This window comes from Argiope bruennichi, chromosome 5, assembly GCF_947563725.1.
Source record: "Argiope bruennichi chromosome 5, qqArgBrue1.1, whole genome shotgun sequence".
Taxonomy (NCBI): domain Eukaryota; kingdom Metazoa; phylum Arthropoda; class Arachnida; order Araneae; family Araneidae; genus Argiope; species Argiope bruennichi.
In genome coordinates, this window is record NC_079155.1 from 94,557,533 (window position 1) to 94,578,459 (window position 20,927).

The window sequence follows — 20,927 nt, forward strand, 5'->3', positions numbered from 1 at the left end:
ACATTTTCATTTTCTAAGATGCATATTCCACTAAGATATATATAGAAGATCTAATAGACGCCACGCACAAACATTCGTCTAAGTTAATAATAAAGATGGACAAGTGTGTGTGTCATTACTTGTCTGGTTGTATTGGTACTTTTCAGACCAGACAATTTGAAATAGAATTACCAAAATCTGCATCTACATACATTGGACAGTGGGAATCATTTCTTTAAAATTTTAATTAACCCTTTCAAGGGACAAGGGAAGTATGCTCATCACCAAATTCAACAATTTTTGAATAAAGTTATGTAAGTTGGCATAAATTCTTACGAATTTTTCAGTAAGGTTTCAATTGTAGGTTAGAGGTTTCAATTGCTTATCTCAAATAAAATGAAGTGTCTTGATTTATTTCTTAGTTATTAATTGGAAAAATTAATTAATAATTCAGATTAAACTGATCTAATAAGTTGAATGAATTATTTTTCCTAGGCCAATCTTAATTTTAAAAACATTTTACTCCAACATGACTAGGAAAAAAAGGCCCTTTAAAGGGTTAATAAAAATTATTAAAATTTTAAATTTCATTCGAAAATATCACAGTAGAAAAATAATTTGTACATTAATTGTGAATTCAAATTTTTTCTCCCCACTTTTAATTAAATTAAAAATATTTTAGCATATTTTAAAAATATATTTTATTTTTGAATTGAAACTAAACGTTTTCATTGTTATCCTTATATTTTATTCCGGCTTTTTACCCATTGATGATGATTTAATTAAAAGGTTAAAAAGATCTAAGCTAAAAGCAAAGGGGTAAAAATTTCTTTACTGAAATACAAATAAACCATGTGGCTGAAGAGAATGCTCCATAATTAGCATCTCAATAAATAAGACACTAAAAGTTCAAGATCTTAATTTTACCTCAAAGAATGATTTTTCTTGGTGATACATTCAAATGTATAAATGACACATTGTATAAATTATATTAGAATAATTTCGTATTTTATCGCTGATAAATGGTAAAATTTTAAATAATTTTTAATTAACAAGTTTTAATTAAAATTTTGAAAATTTCCTCTCGAGGTGAACGTTAACAGTTTTCTAATTATTTAATGGCGAAGTGCGTTCGCTCTAAGTCAAACAGTTTGATCTGGAGATCGCCAATACGAACATTCATATTCATTATAATTAGAGATATTCGCTATTTTAATAGAAATATTCGCAAGCGACCTTCATGTCTGACACCCTTGTTCAAACTAGTTCTGTTTTTAAAAAAGGAAAATGTGAGGCTAAAAGTTATTAAGAATAAAGAATTTCAAATTACATGGAAGTGGGAGTTTCCGAATTTTTTTTACTCTCGTGATCAAAAATAAAATAAAACAAAGATCATATCCCGTCTTGTTTGTTAAAAATCACATCCAGTGAACTCGAACTGACCAAACAGGAGAAGAAAATAGTCTAAATGCCAGTTGTACGCATTAAAAAATTTTTAAATGCTAACATATGAGATAAAATTAGATCAAGGAGTTAAAATAATGGCAACAATTTTAAAATTATTTATTCTCACATTTAACTCACACATTCACTCACTTTCAAGTGGATTAAAATTCGTGGATTAAATTACTCAGCATTAAGAGTAAAAATGTCAATATAAACCACTTTCATATAAACAGAATCGTGCGATGTATATATAAGATTGTACAGTGAAATAAGATTAATATTTCGATACAAAAAATAGAACCTTTAAAAACTGCGCTTATATTAATTTTGAAAATATTATTAAAAACCAGAGGAAAAATATAAAAACAATGAAACTTATATCTCTACAATGCTTACATTTTTGTTCGAATTCGTCAAAGAGTGTGAAATTCTATAAGGTTTAAAGAATGAAACAAATATTCAATTTTCATATATAGTTTATTACGTTATAAAAATAAGGATTTAATGTAACAAATACTAATCTTTCCGAAAAATCGCACTTTAATATATTGGTTCTATATATCTCCCCGTTTTGAAATACACTTATTAATGAACACTAAAAAAAATAATTCATTAAAAGTTAAAAAGTTTCGTTCGTTAAGTAAATTCTGTAAATAAGTTTAGTATCTTATTTCCAAAAATAAGTTGCATAAGCAATGTCAATTCTAAAATCCTTAAATGAAAGCACGCTATAAAAAAGAAACTTGTCAAATTTTAATTATATATTTTTTATTTATTTTTTACATTAACTATTTTCTTATGCTAGAAAGATTTAAAATCTTATGTTTCAAATTATTAATAATAATACGTTTATATATGTATTCATTCCAGGTATATACTTTCATACTTTCAATTTTATTCTCATTATTTAAATTTCATTTTGGATACGTAATTATTATCAAAATCTCAAAAGTAACGCCTCAGAACGTAAGCGAGATTTTAAAATGCTTAAAAGGGCTCGAGCAGGAAAACATCAATCATATCGTCCACTGACAACGATTCACTTTTCCTTATCTCACATTCCCTTCTCATTATCTCACAGCTTGAGATTGGGGGTAGGGAAAAACTAGAACCCGTAAAAATACGGGCAGTGACAGTTTTAAGGGAGGTTTTGTTTCCGTCTATAGACGGGTCCGCCGTTTTGAAGGGAGAAAAGATTCCGTCTTTTTCCGGGGTTGCCGCTTAGAGGGTTAAAGAAAATGCGAGAAAGTTATGGTTAGCCCACTCCTATTGGTTATACCACAAATTACAGAGAGTATATCAGATTTAAAATATGTTACAATATTGATTTTAATACATTTATATAAAAGGAAAACGAGCTTTCTTTCTCTTTCTTTTCTGACCTCCACTTCTCCGAGTTCCGCAAGTTACATTTACATCCGACATTGTTACATTTCTTCAGAATATCACGTGTCATGACGTCATTGCGCAAACCAAGCAAGAACATTAATTCTGTATAGTATTTTACTTTGTAAAATGTCACAATTTAGCAATAATTATCCTAAATGAATATTTAAAATTATTTAATTAATTATGGAGACTGAAAAAAGTTTTGAGAATAAATTTGAACGATAACCTCGAAAAATAATATGCAGTCGTTGCTCAAACCTTCGAAGTGCGTCCTAAAAATAAATCCCAATCAGTGGTAAACAATGTGATTAGGGATGTTGGGTTATAAGCTATTGTTCGCTTTGTGTTCAATAACAGTCATGTTCCATACATTTACAGTGAATGTTATGATATAAATCGTTTCAGGAATACGAAAAATGGCTGAATTCGATACAATTTTTGAAGAAGTCGATGAAGAACAAATTCATACTGATTTCTCTCCTGAACCAGTAATAATTCGGGGAGCTGGTAATATGACTGTTTTTGGATTGAGTAACAGATTTGATACTAAATTTCCATCTGCATTGACTGGAAGAGTAGCTCTTGAAGAATACAAAGCTACTATTAATCGAGTCAACAGTGTCCTTCGTAAAACTTTACCTGTAAATGTAAAATGGTTATTCTGTGGTTGTTTGTGCTGCTGTTGTACATTAGGTTGTTCACTATGGCCTGTCATTTGCCTTAGCAGAAGAACTCGCCATTCAATTGAAAAAGTGTTGGAATGGGAAAATAATCATCTTTATAATAAACTTGGATTAAGATGGAAGCTAAATAAACAAGCATGTGAATCTAATAGTATGATGGAATATGTTTTACTCATTGAATTTATTCCTAAAATTCCTATTCATCGTCCAGATTAAGACTGATGATCATCACTATTTTCATGTGTATACGCATTATGAATTCGACATAAGAATGTAGTTTTTATCAAAAGTTTATGTATTGTGGATTTACATAGATTCAAAAAAAAAATTGAATTCCAAAATTATCATATTATTATTGGATTCACAAATGTGCAAAACAATTTAAGAAATTCTCTGATTAGAAAAAAATTTTAGTTGATACTTAGCTTAGAATGTTTGTTGATTTGAAACGTATATATATATAATGTCAAAGACTTAGCTGTTGTGTTTGCAAAAATAAATATGTTGCGAAGCAAATAATAAATTGCACAATTTTTGTATTCATCCGTGTGTTTTTATGCATATGTTGGATTTATTTCATTCTAATTATTGAATTTAGCTAGCAGAAAATTCTGATTTCTTTTCTTGAACATCAGAAAAATTGTGTGTTGTATTTATTTTTAAAAATATTATAACATATGAAGAATTTGTTTTTAACATAATCAAGAAATACTTCATGTAGATTGGAAAATATAAATGTCTGGTGATAAATTAGGTGAGTTTTGATTAGAATAATTTTTCTTTGAAAATTTGATTTGCAAGTCAGTTAACCTAAGTAATATCAGAGTATTAATTTCCCATTTTATAGTAACTGGTTAGTTTTCAGTATATTGCTTATATAGATTAAGGAAAAATTGAAGAGCTAGTAGAAATATTTGATGTTAGACATTTGTTTTCAAAACTTTTAATAGTTTTATTCTTTTAAATATTTAATTAGATAAAATTTGTTCTAAATAATAAAAAAAATTATTAATATTAAGATATTTAGTTTTTCAAAATTATGTTTGAATAATTATATTAACAAATATCTCCTTTTAAACAAATATACTTTCAATAATTGATATATATATATAATGTTATTTAATTTTATAAAGGAAACAGTTTTTTTTTATCAGTTATAAAAAAATCCATAAAATTAACTTTTAAATTTATGTCAATATCAGAATAGTTATTTCATATTTTCATTAACTTGTTGTTATTTAACTTGCTTCTAACTATTGAAATAATAAAATATATTTCAAAAAATATACTTCATCATTAAGGAATTATACATTACTGTCATTTTTCTATAGTTGTGCAGTAATTTGTTAGTTACATTTTAATATGATGAATGGAGTGGAATTACAGTGATATGGCAGGAAGTTTGGAGAGTAATATACCAGCATGAATATAGTTCTTGTCTAAACACATTTTAAAATTGCATCATCCATCCAAAATAGCAATGTCTAACTTAGAAATTGGAAGTTAATATAATATCCATATTTTTACATATGCATTGTAAAATGGCATTAAAATTGATAGCATGATCAGTTAGAATTAAAATTGCATAATATGATTACATGAAACTGGAATTAAAATTTGTTTTTACTTTCTGATGACTCATTTATGTTATATTTGTGTAATTTTGAATTTTATTTTTATTATGAAGTGTTTTAATTCAAGTTTCATTCAAACAGTTGTGAAATTTTGCTTGTTGACAGTTTAAAGTAAAATTTTCAATATGAAAAACTTTTCAGTGCTATATATATTAATTTCTAAGAGTTTGCTTCATTATTTGTAATTTTTATTTCTAGTTTATGTGAGATACTAGTATATTCAATCACAGTGTAATTTTTTTTCCAAATAAAAATTAGCTTTAATAATATAACTTTCAAAAGCTTGTGTGAATTTACAAAAAATGACTAAAATTATTATTGTGATAAAAATTTAACATACATTTAAAAAAAATGAAAGTCACATTTTGGTTTGAAAAATGCAATAAAATGTGTGAATAATTTAATGAACTCAGAAAAATGACAAACACCTGCTTTTATAAAAAAATAAAATACTGTTAAAACTTAGTTTCTTGTTTCAAATTTCAGGTTGTACTTAAAAAATTTAAAAATAGTTGCCCAATTTTTTTTTTTTTTTTTGATTGAAATGTTAAAACTTTAAACAAAAAACAAAGATTTCAAAAGAAAAATTAGTTTTTTAAAATGGAAATTGTGTTTTTTTCCCATATATATGTAGTATATAAGAGGTAAAAAAAAATGTATCTGCAATTTTAGAAACCAGTTTTAAATCAGTGAAAATTCTAAGAATTATAAGTTTTTGTTACATTAAACTATCGCTGTTTTTTCCCTAAAAATTGTTTTCTGCTCATTCAAGCATAAAAAAACTGACAAGGTCATGTGCATTAGATTGCCCAAACAGATTATCTTCAAGGTGAGCTATGTTGATGTTCTAATTGAAGTTTAATGTCACAATATTTTGAATCACCCAGTTGTTTTTCACAATTGTTTTACCTGAGAAATAGATTACTCATAGTTAATCAAACTGAAATATTATATAATAATTTGTAATATTTTTCAAGACTTTTTTACTTTTTAAGATATTTGAAATTGTATCATTCATTTAATACTTGTTATTTTTTTTATATAGATAACTGCTCAAGTTCTCCGTAAAAAGAATAGCATTGTATGTGAAGCATTGCCTGATGTTATTAATACTGCCCAGACAAGTGGTGTTATTAGTAAGATAAATTCAATATTTGTAAAATTCATTTGTTTAAACATAAAAAAAAAATATTTCAGCATTCTGTTTTTTTTTGTTTTTTTTTTTCTATAAAGAGATTTGTTTATAAAATTATTATTAAATGGCATGTTACATTAGCATGTGCTTAATAAATTTACTGAAATGTATCATAGTAATTTTGAAAATGTAAAAGAATCCAAATTGTAGCTCTGATCATCAATTACATATTTAAAATTCTTTTTGTTCCTTTCTTGCATAGCATTTATAAAACATTTTTAAAACATGGATACAGTTGCTTAAGGCTTTAATGATATTGTTTATCTTTTAAGAAAATATTAGCAAGATATATTTTGAAAAATGGGCAATTTGCATGAATGTTTAAGCATTCATGAATCTCGTGTAATATTGTTAGAATTAAAAGTGTGTAAACACACTTTAGGATAATATCTAATACCTTCTGAATATTACTAAGTATCATTAAATTTTTCCATCAGTGAGAGCCATAAGGAAATAGAAAGGTGCAAAAAATGAAAAACAGATTGAGAAAAACTGGTTATAAGCAATTTCAACATTTCAATAAATTCTCAACTGAAAATATTTTTTTTATTATTTTAATATGTAAAGTATATATATTTGATTATTTTAATATATAAAATTTATTTATTCAATATTTTATATTTTCTTTATGAATTATTGATACAAACAGTGCTTCATTTATAATTCATGACATAATTCTCATAGGTGCCCTCATCTTTGTTTTGTACATGAATTCATATTAAAAATTAAAGTAAAAAGTTTTGCATTTTGGGAGGAACAAAATTATTTACTTTCTCAATCTAAGCAAGTTAGCATGTGAATACTAGTTTAATAAGTATTCAAATGTTATCTAACTGCAAGATGTTTGCAGTATTGTAGAAATAATATTACAGATTTTATTTTTTCTTAATTTTAGATGTCCAAGCTAATCCAGGAGATGTGTACATCTATAAGAAAGGAAGAGGAATACCCTATTATGGAAAACGTTCTACTAGAGCCCTCTTGAATCACTTATTTAAAGTAAGAAATTTGTCCTTTCTTTAATAGGTTTTACCTATTTGTTCATTTATAAATGTTATTCGTTGACTTAAATTTTTCATTTAATTTTTGTATTTGCTTCTGAACTTTGCTAGTTAATTGTTTTTCTTCTCATACAGGTAGTGTTTCAAGACAAAATTTGTATTTTAAAGTTTTTTTTTTTAATTCAAAATTATTGTAATTGTTTTTGCACATACCCATGAAACAATCGAGGATTGAATTGACTGCTATTTAATATCATTAAATGTCAATCACTATTTTAATTTGATATCTTAAATATATTCTATTGGTCTAGCTATTTGTTTTCCATCCATATTTACATAATATAGTAAAAAATATTGATAAATGTTTCTAATCAGCAAAAATATCGTAACATTTTTGTTCAAGTGAACTAAATGTAATATTTTTGAAAGACAAAATGAGTGGGAAAGTTTAATATTTATCATGATTTGGTATTAATATTAATTGGGATTTAAACTTTTTGAAATCTTTTTATCTACTTTTTGTTTAAAGATTTGAGTTATAATTTCAGTTTAGTTTTATTTGCAATGGTCGGTTCATAGTGCCTTTTGAAAGAGTAGATGATAGATCAAAATTGTTCTTTTAAATTTTAACTTTAAAAAATCATTAGTGTTTGAATTGAAAGTTCAGAAATAAGTAGTTCATATATACGCGTATGTTCAGTAAAGGGGATAGTTAATTGTAACGAACAGGTGGAATAAGCATGTTTCCAGATTATTGCAATTTTGCTTTTACAACTAAAACTGCTTCATTTATTTTATTTGAAAGTTCCCATGATCAAATAAATCTTTATTTGGTAATGTTACAAATATTTCTTGCAAATTAATTAAATATTTCCCCCTCTCCTTTTTTTTTTTTTTTATTTTGAATATAAAGTGATTTTAGAGCCATCATTCTTTCTGTTTGTAATGTATATTTTGTATTTATATAAAATTATTAAATTAATCTACTTATATAAAATTATTAAAATTTATTCAATAATTTTTTTTTTTTTTTTCTTTTTACCTGTGGTCTGCAGCTTTCTTCTATATAATTTCTTATATCTGAATTGAGTTTTCGGTCAGAGCCCACTTTAAAGCTACTGTCATATTGCTTGCTGTCACTTGAATTCTAAAATTTAATTTTTCTTGTTTATATATATATATATATATATATATATATATATATATATATATAATATGCATCAATTGAAAATTTCTATTTTGTTACTATTTTTTATATAGCAGTATGCATAAATCAATTGGTATAATATCAAAATTTCTCATTTTAAAATGAGTACTGTGCCAGAGGATTTATCTGGTTTGCAAGTGATATTTTAAAATGCAATTAAATATTAGATTTGTTCAAAGAATTCCTTTTAGTGGAAATATTTGAGATTTTACCTTTCTTTTCAGGTAAAATTTCTTTCAAAAATTCCTTTTCAAGAAATAAGCCAACATGTAAAAAATCTATGATTTAATTCTTTCTTTGGCAATAAGTTTCATAATACTGTAGATTATAGATACTTGCTTTTAACTATATCTCATTTCTTTTACCATCACTTTTGATCTCTTGTGCGAGGCAAATATTCTGCCTTTTAAGAGTCTCTTATGTCATATTCATCATAGTTGTTAAGGCAGTTTTCTTATTCCAGTAGCTATTTCTGCCTATATTTTAAACATTAGTTGCATCAATCAACTACAGAAATCTTCTATCATATCTTATTAGCTTTTGCTTATTTATTTTATTGTTTATAGATAATTTAAATAAATAGGAGAATTTAAAAAGAAATTTCTCTAAAGTAATTGCTTAATATTCATTTAATGCTTTCAGCTAATAACAAATTATTTTTTGTTATTTAAATTTGAAGGAAAGCAGTACGAAAGTGTTCAGAATGCTTGTTTCTAAAGTGTAATACAAAGTTCTTTTTTGAAAAAAAGAAAAAAAATTTAATGAGGCCATTGTAAGTGTGAATAGTTATTATATTTTTTCTTCTGCACAGTCATTTTCATATGTATAATGTTTATTATTAAAATATTAATCAATATTAAAGCATTTGACATTTATTTGAATGAAATTAGGGAATCAAATTCATTCTTATGTATGTTTGACTACTAGATCCTGTTAAGAAGAAAAAGAAAAACAGTGCCTTTTTTGTAATAGGATTGCATGATAAACTTAGAGGATTGATAACTTCTACAAAATATATATCTCGTACAACTTCTATTCATATTTTTTCTCCAAATTTTTGTTTGGAGATGGCTGTGCAGTAGGAAAAAGTCAATATGATATTTCTACTTTTTTTATATTGATCAGTATAAAAATAGAGATATCAAATAGGTTTTTTTTCCATGTGTGATTTTTTTTTTTTTTTTTTGCATGATGTGAGCATACATTATAGAATATATTTATGCTGCTTTAGTCGTTATTTCATATTTAGATATAATGCACCAGACTTTATAGATAAATAAAAATTATTTGTAAGCCTGAAAGCTTGTTTTTAAAATTTGTTATGTAAAGTTGTTCATGATAATTTTAATCTGCAAACTTTAAGTGACAAAATATTTTTCAATCATGTTTAACTTGTTTCTTAAAATGCTTCATTATATTTTGTGCTTTTGTATCTTGCCTTATTAATTCTGTAAAGTATTATGGTGTTTAACTTTTTGTTTTGCAATGAGAACAATCTGTTAAAAACAGCTTTTTCAAGACTTACATAATTTATACCAAATATTTAGTCTTTTAATATTATCTTATTTTAATGTAATTGCCCCATATTTTCAAGCCTGGGGAAAGGTAAAAATGGAAATCATATGTGTAAAAAAAAATAATATGCAGAATTTGAATATATTTTTATTACTTAAGAAATTTCTAAATTCATTTTTTGTTATAAGATTAATGGGACAATCTTTTTATATAAAGTATATTTTATAATATAAATAAAGAAAACTGTTCTGTATTGTATTCATCTGCTTTTTAATTCAAAACAAGTATTTGTTTTAGATTTTATGCTCCTCTTTTAAGTACCGCCTCCTTATTTAATAAACAGCTCTGAAGTTTTGTTTAAATGTTAATCGCAAACATTTTCTTGAAATAAAAATGAGATTTATATAATTTTTTTTAATATAATGGATAATTTTTTTACAAAATGAATTGTTTTATCAATCAACTTTTAAAATGCTAAGTTGTATAAATTATGTTATTGAGTGGATGTATTTTTCTTTCTCCAGGTGAATGGAACAGAAATAAATGTAATAACTGGTAAAATTGACAAATTGGCTTTTGATGCTGTTGAAGAAGTGAAATTAGTTGGATTTTTCATGCAAGGCACTGCTGGTAATTTTTATGTACTTTATATTGTGTAATATTTAAAACTGAAGCAATGTACTCTGCCCTTTTAAAATTAAATTGCAATATTAGTATTTTACAGAAATATTAATATCAGTATTCTTGAAAAATTTTCATGGTCAATTTTTTGGTACCATCAAATTTTTCTGAATATTATTTTTGTCTATCCAAAATTTAATATATTTATAAGCAGAAAATTGAAGAAAATTGTTAAGAATGCTTTATTTTACTATAAAAAATTAATATCTATCTCAAGAAACAAAAATTGCTTGCATTGTTTTGATAATTTTTCTTTCTTGTATATTTAATCTTAATTCTTTCATTTTGAAATTGAATACTGTTTTAAGACTTTTTTTTGTTATAAAAATTATATACTTAAAATTATTATAATATATTAATCTGATGAGATTTTGACATGTAAAATCGGTTCATATCCAAAATGTGTAATTCATTTGCTAACATGTACAATTCAAAGAATAACTACTGAAAATATAATTATACTAATTTTCATTTAACTTAAAAATACTTCATATTAATTTGATTTTGTATTTGAAGGATTTTTTTTTTCATTATAACGAAAATGTTTTTGTTTGTGTGTGTATGACTTTGTACTATATTAGAGATCTAAATTAATAAAAAATGCATATATATTTAATCTTAAACTATAATTATCCAATATAGTTAAAGCATGATCAGGTTTCCAGAAATTGCATACTATGTTAAAAATCTTCATTTTGGAATAATATCTGTTTTACTTAAATTTTAGCTTATTTAAAACTGAATTTAATTAATTAGATTTCAACTTTAACTTTTAATATCTATTCCTAAATAACTTCCTTATATTACTTTGTGATGACAGAATTATTATTTTCATCATATAATAAGTGTATAAAGGCATTTTTTTTTTTAAAGAATTTTCCGTTTTTGCTTGGTATGTCAATTTTATTTCCGACTACTAAAAGAAAAATTTAAATTTAAAAAAAAATTATGCATGTCTAATAACCCTTTCCTTTCCAAAAAAAAATTGAAGTATATTACAAAGTACTATTTGATCAAAACTTGCATATAAAATATTTCTACTTTTAAAAATGAATTATGTTATATTACTAAGCCAATTTAAACTGCATTTTTAATGATTTTTTTTTATTATATACTGTGCAAACAGCGGTTTCTTCTTCCAGTTTAAATCTCTGATTTTAAAAAAATAATGCTACTCAGTTTTGTATAATTATTTGTCTGATTTTGCTGTCATTTTTGTAAATTACTTTTTCATCCCTTTAAATGTCATTTAGATAGTTTTTAATAGTTACACTTGAAATGAATCTGGTGATTTATCTGTATTGGCATTTGGTAATTATTTAAGTTTTTGAATAAGGGCTGTATAGAAATAAACCTTGTTGTTATCCATTTTTAAACATTTATATATGGAATGATCCATAAGCTGTGTAGAATGTGTTCTACTATCAACGAAATTTAACTTCATAGCATTTGTAATTGAATATATAAAATTAATTTGATATATCTAATTGTGTACTTTTTAAAAAAATTCATGAATGATAAATACAATTTGGATGTAAAATTTAGATTTCTTCCCTCCCTCTCTCTCTCTCTTTTAAAATAAAGGTAAGCATGTCTTATTTGAAGCAGTTTTGCTTTTAAATCCTTGTCTAATAGTTGTAAAAATAATTACTATGTTCATACAAAGATTTTGTCATATACAATCATATGTTTTAGTAATTGAGATTCTAAACAAAAAATTTTGATTTTAAGTTGGTCAATTGATTAATTTGATTAATTTTTTTTATGAAATTCATAACTTTATCTTCCAAGTACTTAAAAGATATATCAAAATTATAAAAATGTGAGATGATGCACATTTGAATTCTTTTATTCATTCCTCAGTCTTACCATGTCTTAAGACTAAATGTCTATTAAAAAGAGCATATGAATTAATGATAAAATTATTTATTTTTGAATGTTATATATTGTTATTTTTATAAAGCTTTATTTTATTATTATATTTTATTTATTTGTATTTTAAAATCTACTCAATTATGTATTGTTTTTATATGAATTAATAGATAAGATAGAAATTAAAAACAATAAGTTGTTTTTTTTTTCTTCAAGTTTTTATCAGTTAACAAACTGATGATAAATTAAAAATTAATTTCAGATTTTAAGCTGCATTTTTGTTGCAACATCTCATAGTTAACCCTGTGGTTATTACTTTATATAAGTATTTTTTAAAGTTATGGAAGGTAGATATTTCAAGGTGTGAAATTTCTTTACTTTACTGTGAAGTTTCTAGTTAAAAGAGAAAATTTGAAAGGATTTTTAAGGTATAAGTTTTGGGTTTATGTTAATCCATATGTACTATTATATATTTGTTAGTATTTATTTTAATAATTGTCATTTACTTTTATAGATCATCAAGCTTTTGAAGAAGCAGCAGCACGTCTTAGTCCATCTATTAGATTTTATGCAGCTTATGATAGAGTGGTAAGATTTTATACAGTATACTAAATTTTTATTCAAAATGAAATAATTGGAAAATTTTCCCTACTTAAAGTCTGTAAATATATAAAACATGTACTTTGATTTTTTTTATTTATTTATTTATACCTTTTTGTAGGTAATTTCACTTAGTTAATTTTAAGTTTAATTTAACCTTACAATTTTAACTCTTCAAAAAAGCAATTCAAATTATGAGACAGCAAAATGCTATTATATTTTTGTTATTGATATAATTCTTTGTACTTTATTGTTTAAACAAAAATTTTACATTCTATCAAGTATCAAGGGAATTTAAATTTTGCTTTTCTGCTTATTAGAATGCCTAGTTACACTCTAAAATAGATAACTAAAAAATAAACAAAGATATTGTGTGTGCATATAATTTTATTTGCATATAAAATTTATCATTAAGAATACATTTTTGAAGTCATTTATATACTTATGATTCTTGATTCTTTATTCTTAGTTATTCTCTCATAATAGTTAAGCATCACTTAAATTATTATAATTTTGATCAATTTTTTTTTCTTTAGCTAATAATACAATGTTGTCTGCATAAAAATTCAGTTTTCAAGCTGATAATTATTTACATATAAAAAAAACTGCAAAGTATATTAACTTATTAAAAGTTATATACTTCTTTATAACTTATTAAAAGTTATAAAGAAGTACTGAATACTTTTTTATAGATCTTGCACAGCTGAAATGATGAAAAGAAATTTAAAATATATAATGATTGTTTTATGTACCCATTTTAATTGCAAAAATAAACTGCATTTTCCTGTAGTTTCTTTTTTTTTTATCAGTTTGATTTGTTAGATAAAAAAAATGTTTCTTGTTTGATTTTTGAGATATGAAATAATTTTAATAAATAATATTTCAGAAACTGAAATTCCTACTTTATTGTTTCTGTTTTCATTTATAGCTAACTTAATGATACCAAAGGGTGAAATATATTCTTAAAAAGGATGTTCTAAAGACGTTTCTTTTACATGTGACTCATATTTATTTACACTTTTTATTATATTCTGTTGATTTCTGAATCTTCATATGTTGTCATCTTTGATGTAAAAGCATGCTTAATGTAATATGAATATTTTTCTGTGATACATGCCTGATGCAATTTTACAATAAGTAAAAGGAAAAATCTCTTCCATACTATCAATAGGATGTTTTTTAAGACAGTTTTGGTAGAAATAGTTTCAGTTTTTATTAAATAAATAAATGTTTCCTTAGTAGGGAAAAAGTGCTTAAAATAAACTATAACTTTTTGTGTATTTCATGTAATGTAGCTTATGTGAACATAACTGTTTTAGGTTGCCAAACATCTAAAATTGACGAATGTTGGAGAAATTCATCTAGTGAAACCCTTTACCAAAACACCAGTTGTATGTCCTCAGAATGTAAGTAAATCTGCCAAATTCCAAGTGGAATATTTAATGTGTATTTAATTATATGTCTTGTTAACATTCAAAATAATTGAACATTATTTGATCAAACAAAATAATAGTGCAATGAATTTTATAATTCAACATTCATTTGCTTTTAATTCAAATATAAATTGTAAATTTCTCTAATCTTAAACAGCTTATAGCTGCATAGTTGTGTCTAAAAGTACAAATGCACTGTGGCTGTTTTAAGAGATGTTTTTAATACCTATATGTCAATTGTAAAAGCTATTGCTATATCATTTTTGTGCCTAAAATTTTCTTTAAAGTTTACTTTTAATTATTTTTAACCTCTTTGCTATAATTGTTTGATCTTTTGTAGCACTACTCTAGAGCTGGATCTTGTTTCAAAAGTATATATATTATGTGTGGACAGTTTATATTAGAAGAAAAGAGTCCTTTCTTTAAAATGATTACTCATATATCTACAAAAGAAGTTTGAAACTTATTTAATTGATAAAAAATTTGTGTTAGCATTTGAAGACTGACAGAATAATATGCATTTATGTTATATCTTGAAGTATAAAACTAAATGCAAGCCAGCTTTTTTTTTTTTTTTTGCATACAGTACACCTTTATAATCTATATTCTTTAATTGTGTTATTAAAATGAAGGAAAAGGCCTTTTCTTTAGTCTTGATGTGATTATTTATGGGTATAATTGAATGATAGGTAATTTTATTTCTTGTATTTAATTAGCATCTGATCTGATTATTTTATTTGAAACTTTGCTATTTCATTAGATAGGGGGTTCTATTTATACAAATTTGCATTTCATAAGCATATATTAATCAAGTAGGAGAATTATTTTTTATTGTTTTGCAAATCAAATTAATATTACTGATCACCCTGTCAGGATTGTCTGCACCCACCATTGAAATTGTGTACCAGTGGGCAATTGTGGACTTAATCTGGCATGTTGATCATATTCCTTCAGAAGATTGCATTTTTCTTTAAAGTTTAACATTAGGTGTTTGCTCATTGTGAAACTGACAATTTTCTCTGTTGACAGTAGGTCACTGAATGGATAGTAGAAGACAAAATGGTTTCAGTTGAAATAATGATCTAGAGAAACACAATTCTTGTGTCCTTTTAACTATTCTGTGGACTTTTGATATTTGTATCTGATTATCAAAATGAATCACTGTAAACTAAAAGAACCACTGGAACTGATGGATTTTCTACATATTTAAATGTAGATGATTCATTCCATGCTATTTTCATCAATACAACTGTTTGATTATTGTGTCTGTAATCATTACAAGTAGCAACTACTATTTTACTTACAACTTGAATATAGTGACAGTGGACAGTGTAAAGTTAAGCGTGTAGTGCATGTTTATGTCCTTTCCATGATATTCTTCATAATAAGTGATGCTCTGATACCCCTGAAAATTAGTACCTGTGTTATTTATACCTGGATGTGACACCAATCGCTATGTAACTGCCTAAGTACATACTATATACAGATGAATTATCAGCTTTAAGATGATATATAATTATATATCATCATGATTATCATATAATTTGATACCTTGTATTAAAGTAAGTTATTCAATATTTCAACTTAAAGTAAAATATATCGAAAATAGTGTGTAGTTATCTGCTAATTTGGAAATTTAATAATGAGCAGTTTCTGACATTAAGGGTATCTGGAAACAATGCTTAATGCATGTCAGAGACACTACATGGTTATATTGCATTCTTTTCACTATGGTACAGAGTGTATTTTCATAATGGCATCTAAGGAAATCATTATATAATCAGGGTTACCACAATGCTGGAAGAACCATGAAAATCTGAAAAATACAAGGAATTTAAAAATCATCTATAAACAAAAACAAAAAAAATGTGTAGAATTTTTAAATTTTTCTTTTAGGGAATTTTTTCCCCATCAAAAAATGTTGGTCTCTTTAAATATTGCAATAAAAAAAATTATCATCATAGTTCTAATAACAAAATAACATTACTTACTACTGTTAAACTCCAGAAGTAATCTCTTTTCTACTTACTCCTTTTTTTTCAGTCCAATTTCATAGAGAGAGAAGGGAAAAAATATATTGATATTGGAATAGGGATTACTAGCTACTTGAATACTAGTAGATCTTAATTTATTTTTTAAATAGAAATTGACTTTTCAATAAAAGGTTATATTTAAGAATTTTAGAGAAATAATTGCAAGAATGTTATGTTGTATTGTATTTCACTCAAGTCTGTAATTTTGCATTACTTTAAATTAGAGGGCCTGAGATTAGTGATCAGTATCTTTTTACACCTTAAATATGTATTTTGTCTTCCTAAATTCTGGACAATAAAGATAAATTGTTTATTTTTTGTACATAAATATAATCACATTAAGCTTTCTATTGTTTTGGATAATATTGAATTGTTGCTTACTTCTTGCTTTTTCCACTGATAAAAATTAAGAATATATTGCTATTCTATTTTGCATGTTTCCTCTATACTAAGCATTAGAAGAGTCGCATCTAACAATTTCTCCAGACAAAGAATCCATAAAATTATTAATTTTATACTCATGTTAATTTTATATTATTTTTACATGTTTTCAATACTTAATTTTTGCTCTCAGAGAAAGACAGTAAATTCTTCATGGCTTCAGTTGTTTTAATCCTTAATTCTCTTCAGAAATAAAAATTTTAACCTACTAGAACTCATGAACTACAATTATGAACTAAACACTACAAACAATTTTTTTTTATCCACTCGATCTGTAGAATTAGAATTGAACAACTTTTCATTTATTATTTTTTCTGAATAAATAAGTTTTTTAATGCATTTGCAACTTGTGTGTGTTCTTTCATTATAATGTAAACTTCTTTGTCTCTGTTTTAATATTCCCTTTGAAATTTCTTTTTTTATTTCAATGTTTAAAGTAAATTATTATTTTTTTTTTACCATTCTATGTTTTGTGTAAAAGCCATAAATGTTCTCTGTTTTTCTGTGTTATTAGTTTTGTTTTCATATTTTCATTTCATTTATATTTTCTAAAAAAAAGATGTTAAGTAAAAAAAAAAAAAAAGTTAATGTACCTCAATAAAGGGATTTTTCATGCCAAATCCACCATTCAGTAGCCAGGGCAGGTATGGCAGTATATGGCAGAGGCATGAAAAAGTATTCTATCAATATTGTATAGCTCTTTATAGTGTTTTATTCAAATCAAAAAAATTAGCCAAGTTTCTATACCGATTCTAAGCACTCATGAAGAATCAAAAATGTTCAAAATTAGTCTATTTCTGATGAGAAGGATTTTTCCCTTTTGTTAATTAAGTACACTTTTTTATCCTTGAGTGAAAATTGCTTTAAAATGATGGACAAAATAAATTTAAATAGATTTCCATGATAAATATATAACATATCTTTAGCACATGGATAAGTTTTTGGATGAAAATGGGCCATTATTTTTCGGTTGTACTTCAGCTGATTTTTTAAGTACTCTGTACTTTCTCACATTACATTTCTGTTTGGTAATCAATTATTATCAAAACTGTTTGATTGTTAAAATCTTTTAAAGAGTATTTATTGTAGTATATTTCTGTTGCTATACTAGTCCTATCTGTTAAATCCTAGTGAGCTCATACAATAAAATTTGTTGCTGAAGTGTAATTTATGCTGCATTACTACTATCTATCAATGTACAGTTCATTTATATTTTAGTTATAAATATTTTGTTAATTATCTTATTGATTATTTTATGTTTTAATCAATTTATCTTTTCATGCTTCATAAAATTATATTGTATACTCTTGCATAAAGAACTCTAAATGCCAGTGCATTTAGTTCCTAGTGCATTTAGTTTAGTTTAGCCAGTGCATAAACCTAGATGAAATTTACATAATGTTATGTTTATATATTTAGCCTGCTACTGCTGCAGATATTGAAGCATTTGTAAAGGCCAATCAAGGAGCAATTTTAACCAAAATCAATGAGCATAATCTGAACAATCCTGCAGTAAGTTCATTTTTATTAAGAATTAATAATGAATTTTTTTACTGTAAATATTTATACTTTGATATATTATTTTTATTATTAAAAATGAAAAAATGTTTCATTATAAATTTATAATTCCACTTCTTATTCTTTATAACTTTGTATATTAAACTTGTTTTTAAAAAATTGAGAATTAAGTTAAGAAATGCTTATTCAACATTTCATCAAGTTTTTTGTGTTTTCCATATATTTTTATTTTACCCTTCTATTCTGTTCATATTTACTTCACATATGTATTGTTCGGTTCAATATGACCTGACTCGGAAAACTAACCTTTCTCGCTGTAATTGACAGGTGTCATTTAAGAAATGGTTTAAACAATAGTAATATAAATTTGAAAATAGACCTAATAATATAAAGCAGCTATAAAAATAACAAAAAATGTTTGAAATTATACAATAATATAAATCATCTATAAAAATATCGGAACAATATTCGAAATTGAAACTTACTTTTATTTACAATTTGAACAATAATATTTTACATAAGATTTCCAAATGTGGTTCTTTCATTCAGCATAACATATTAGTTTTGCTGTCATTGCTTGACAGACAGAGCTTGCACCTTACATATTCAACACATAATGAAGCATGTATTCTCTGCAGATCCCGATGGTACATTGTCATTTTTTTTCTCTGTATTCGTTTCACTATTTTTATTGAGTCCTCACTTCTTGGTAGGTGTGACCTTGCTTCAGTGTGTGGAAAAATGAGTGATTTTCCCAGTTCTTCCAAAAATAGTCTTCGTTTAGTCCATTTATTTTCATTCCATTCACTATGTATTGAATACCATAGAACAAATGCATTGTACACAGAAATATCAAGCATGTTATAGAATACTAGCATGGGCCAGCGATTTGTTTTTCTTTTATAAGTTATGTGTTTAAAAGTTGATCTAGAGTATCCTCAGCCCCTTTGGTTGAATTATAATCTAAGATCTTTAATGGTTTTGTGTCAGGTCTGTTGCTAACTTCTTTATCATGATGGAAAGTGCTCATAAGAATAACATTCTTATTCTCTTTTGGAATGTAGTTTACAACTGTTGTCTTCTGTAAAATAAAATAAGGACCTGTGAACTTCTTTGTTTAGCATTTGTTCAGGAAGTTCTGATTTATTTTTTTAATGATGCCAAGCATAGTCATTTGCCATTTTAGAAGAAGTTGTCCTAATTGTAAGATGTGAAGAAATTATTGCATGTAATATTATACACCGAAGACTCATAAGTAAGATCACACATTACTCGCATTCCCTGATTTTTCTCTTGCTTTAACCCTTGTTATTTTCCAGTGTAAATTTGTTTTCATTACATATGAAGTTTTACTGTCACATGAAGTCCATATTTTGATCCCATATTTAGATGGCTTATACTGTTTGAAAGGACATTGGCTACGAAATGCTACTAATTGTTCATCTACAGTAATATTTTCACTCAGAATATATAATTTTGATAGAATTTCTATCCACTTTTCCCAGATATCTGGCACTGTAGCTAATTTATCCAAATTTCTTCTTTCTTAATGAGTGGATTTATTATCAAAACAAATAAGTCTTGATATGCTGCAGAAAATTTCGAGGGACATTGTTGCACAAAATGTATTTTTGCAGATTTCTTTATCCTATAAGCTTTCTGTTGATTCTCCGTATTATTTATAAACACCAGCTAACAATAATAATCCAACGTACGCCTGAAAAGTTTTACTTACAATATTTTTCCATAAACCCTTTCTCCTTCAATATTAGTCATATTTATGATTTCATTTTCAATTGTAGAATTGAATACTACCTCAAATGCACTTTTTACATATGATATCCTTGCCGTTGCATATCTTGTGACCCCTGGAGTAGTTATTATAATATTAACAGCGGTTGATTGAGAAGAACTTCCTCTTCTCAGCGAATCCAACTTCCTCTTTATTTCATGATTCTTGGACTGAATACTCCCGTTATAGTTCATTTGTTGAATATCGGTATCAAAATCGTTGTCAGAACTTTTGCTCTCAATTTCATAAATTGTATGATCTTCATACTTCGATACTTCTTCTTCGCTGTCAGAAGCTTCTATTATTTTAGCTATATCAGCATGACTCATCATTTCTGCAATTCGCCATTTTTTTCTCTCAAATTCGCAGGCACAACTCTTTTGCAGTGTATCAGAAAGTGAAATACAGCAGAAAAAAGAAACATTACAATAAGAGCAAAGAGATTGGCCCCATGCCAATTGTATCAACTTTTGGTCCTTGAACACACTCTCTTGTCATGTGACCAAAC

At 25.5% G+C, this 20,927-nt stretch overlaps 2 protein-coding genes across 2 annotated transcripts in view; both read left to right on the forward strand.

Moving 5' to 3' along the window:
• LOC129968601 (calsequestrin-1-like) overlaps window positions 1–20,927 on the forward strand; it is a 56,363-nt gene that overhangs the window by 26,882 nt on the left and 8,554 nt on the right. Inside the window, exons 2-7 of the mRNA XM_056082663.1 lie at window positions 6,177–6,267; window positions 7,222–7,325; window positions 10,574–10,679; window positions 13,117–13,190; window positions 14,522–14,608; window positions 18,529–18,621. Coding sequence (XP_055938638.1) covers window positions 6,177–6,267; window positions 7,222–7,325; window positions 10,574–10,679; window positions 13,117–13,190; window positions 14,522–14,608; window positions 18,529–18,621 — 555 coding nt within the window. The remainder of the gene's footprint in view (window positions 1–6,176; window positions 6,268–7,221; window positions 7,326–10,573; window positions 10,680–13,116; window positions 13,191–14,521; window positions 14,609–18,528; window positions 18,622–20,927) is intronic.
• On the forward strand, window positions 3,071–4,040 carry LOC129968602 (cysteine-rich hydrophobic domain-containing protein 2-like). Its single transcript, XM_056082664.1, has one exon. It carries the CDS (start codon window positions 3,231–3,233, stop codon window positions 3,711–3,713), a length of 483 nt encoding a protein of 160 aa, XP_055938639.1. The 5' UTR covers window positions 3,071–3,230; the 3' UTR covers window positions 3,714–4,040.

Coding starts and splice junctions, on each gene's coding strand:
- LOC129968602 (XM_056082664.1), top strand. CDS start 3,231: ATGGCTGAATTCGATACAATTTTTGAAGAAGTCGATGAAGAACAAATT.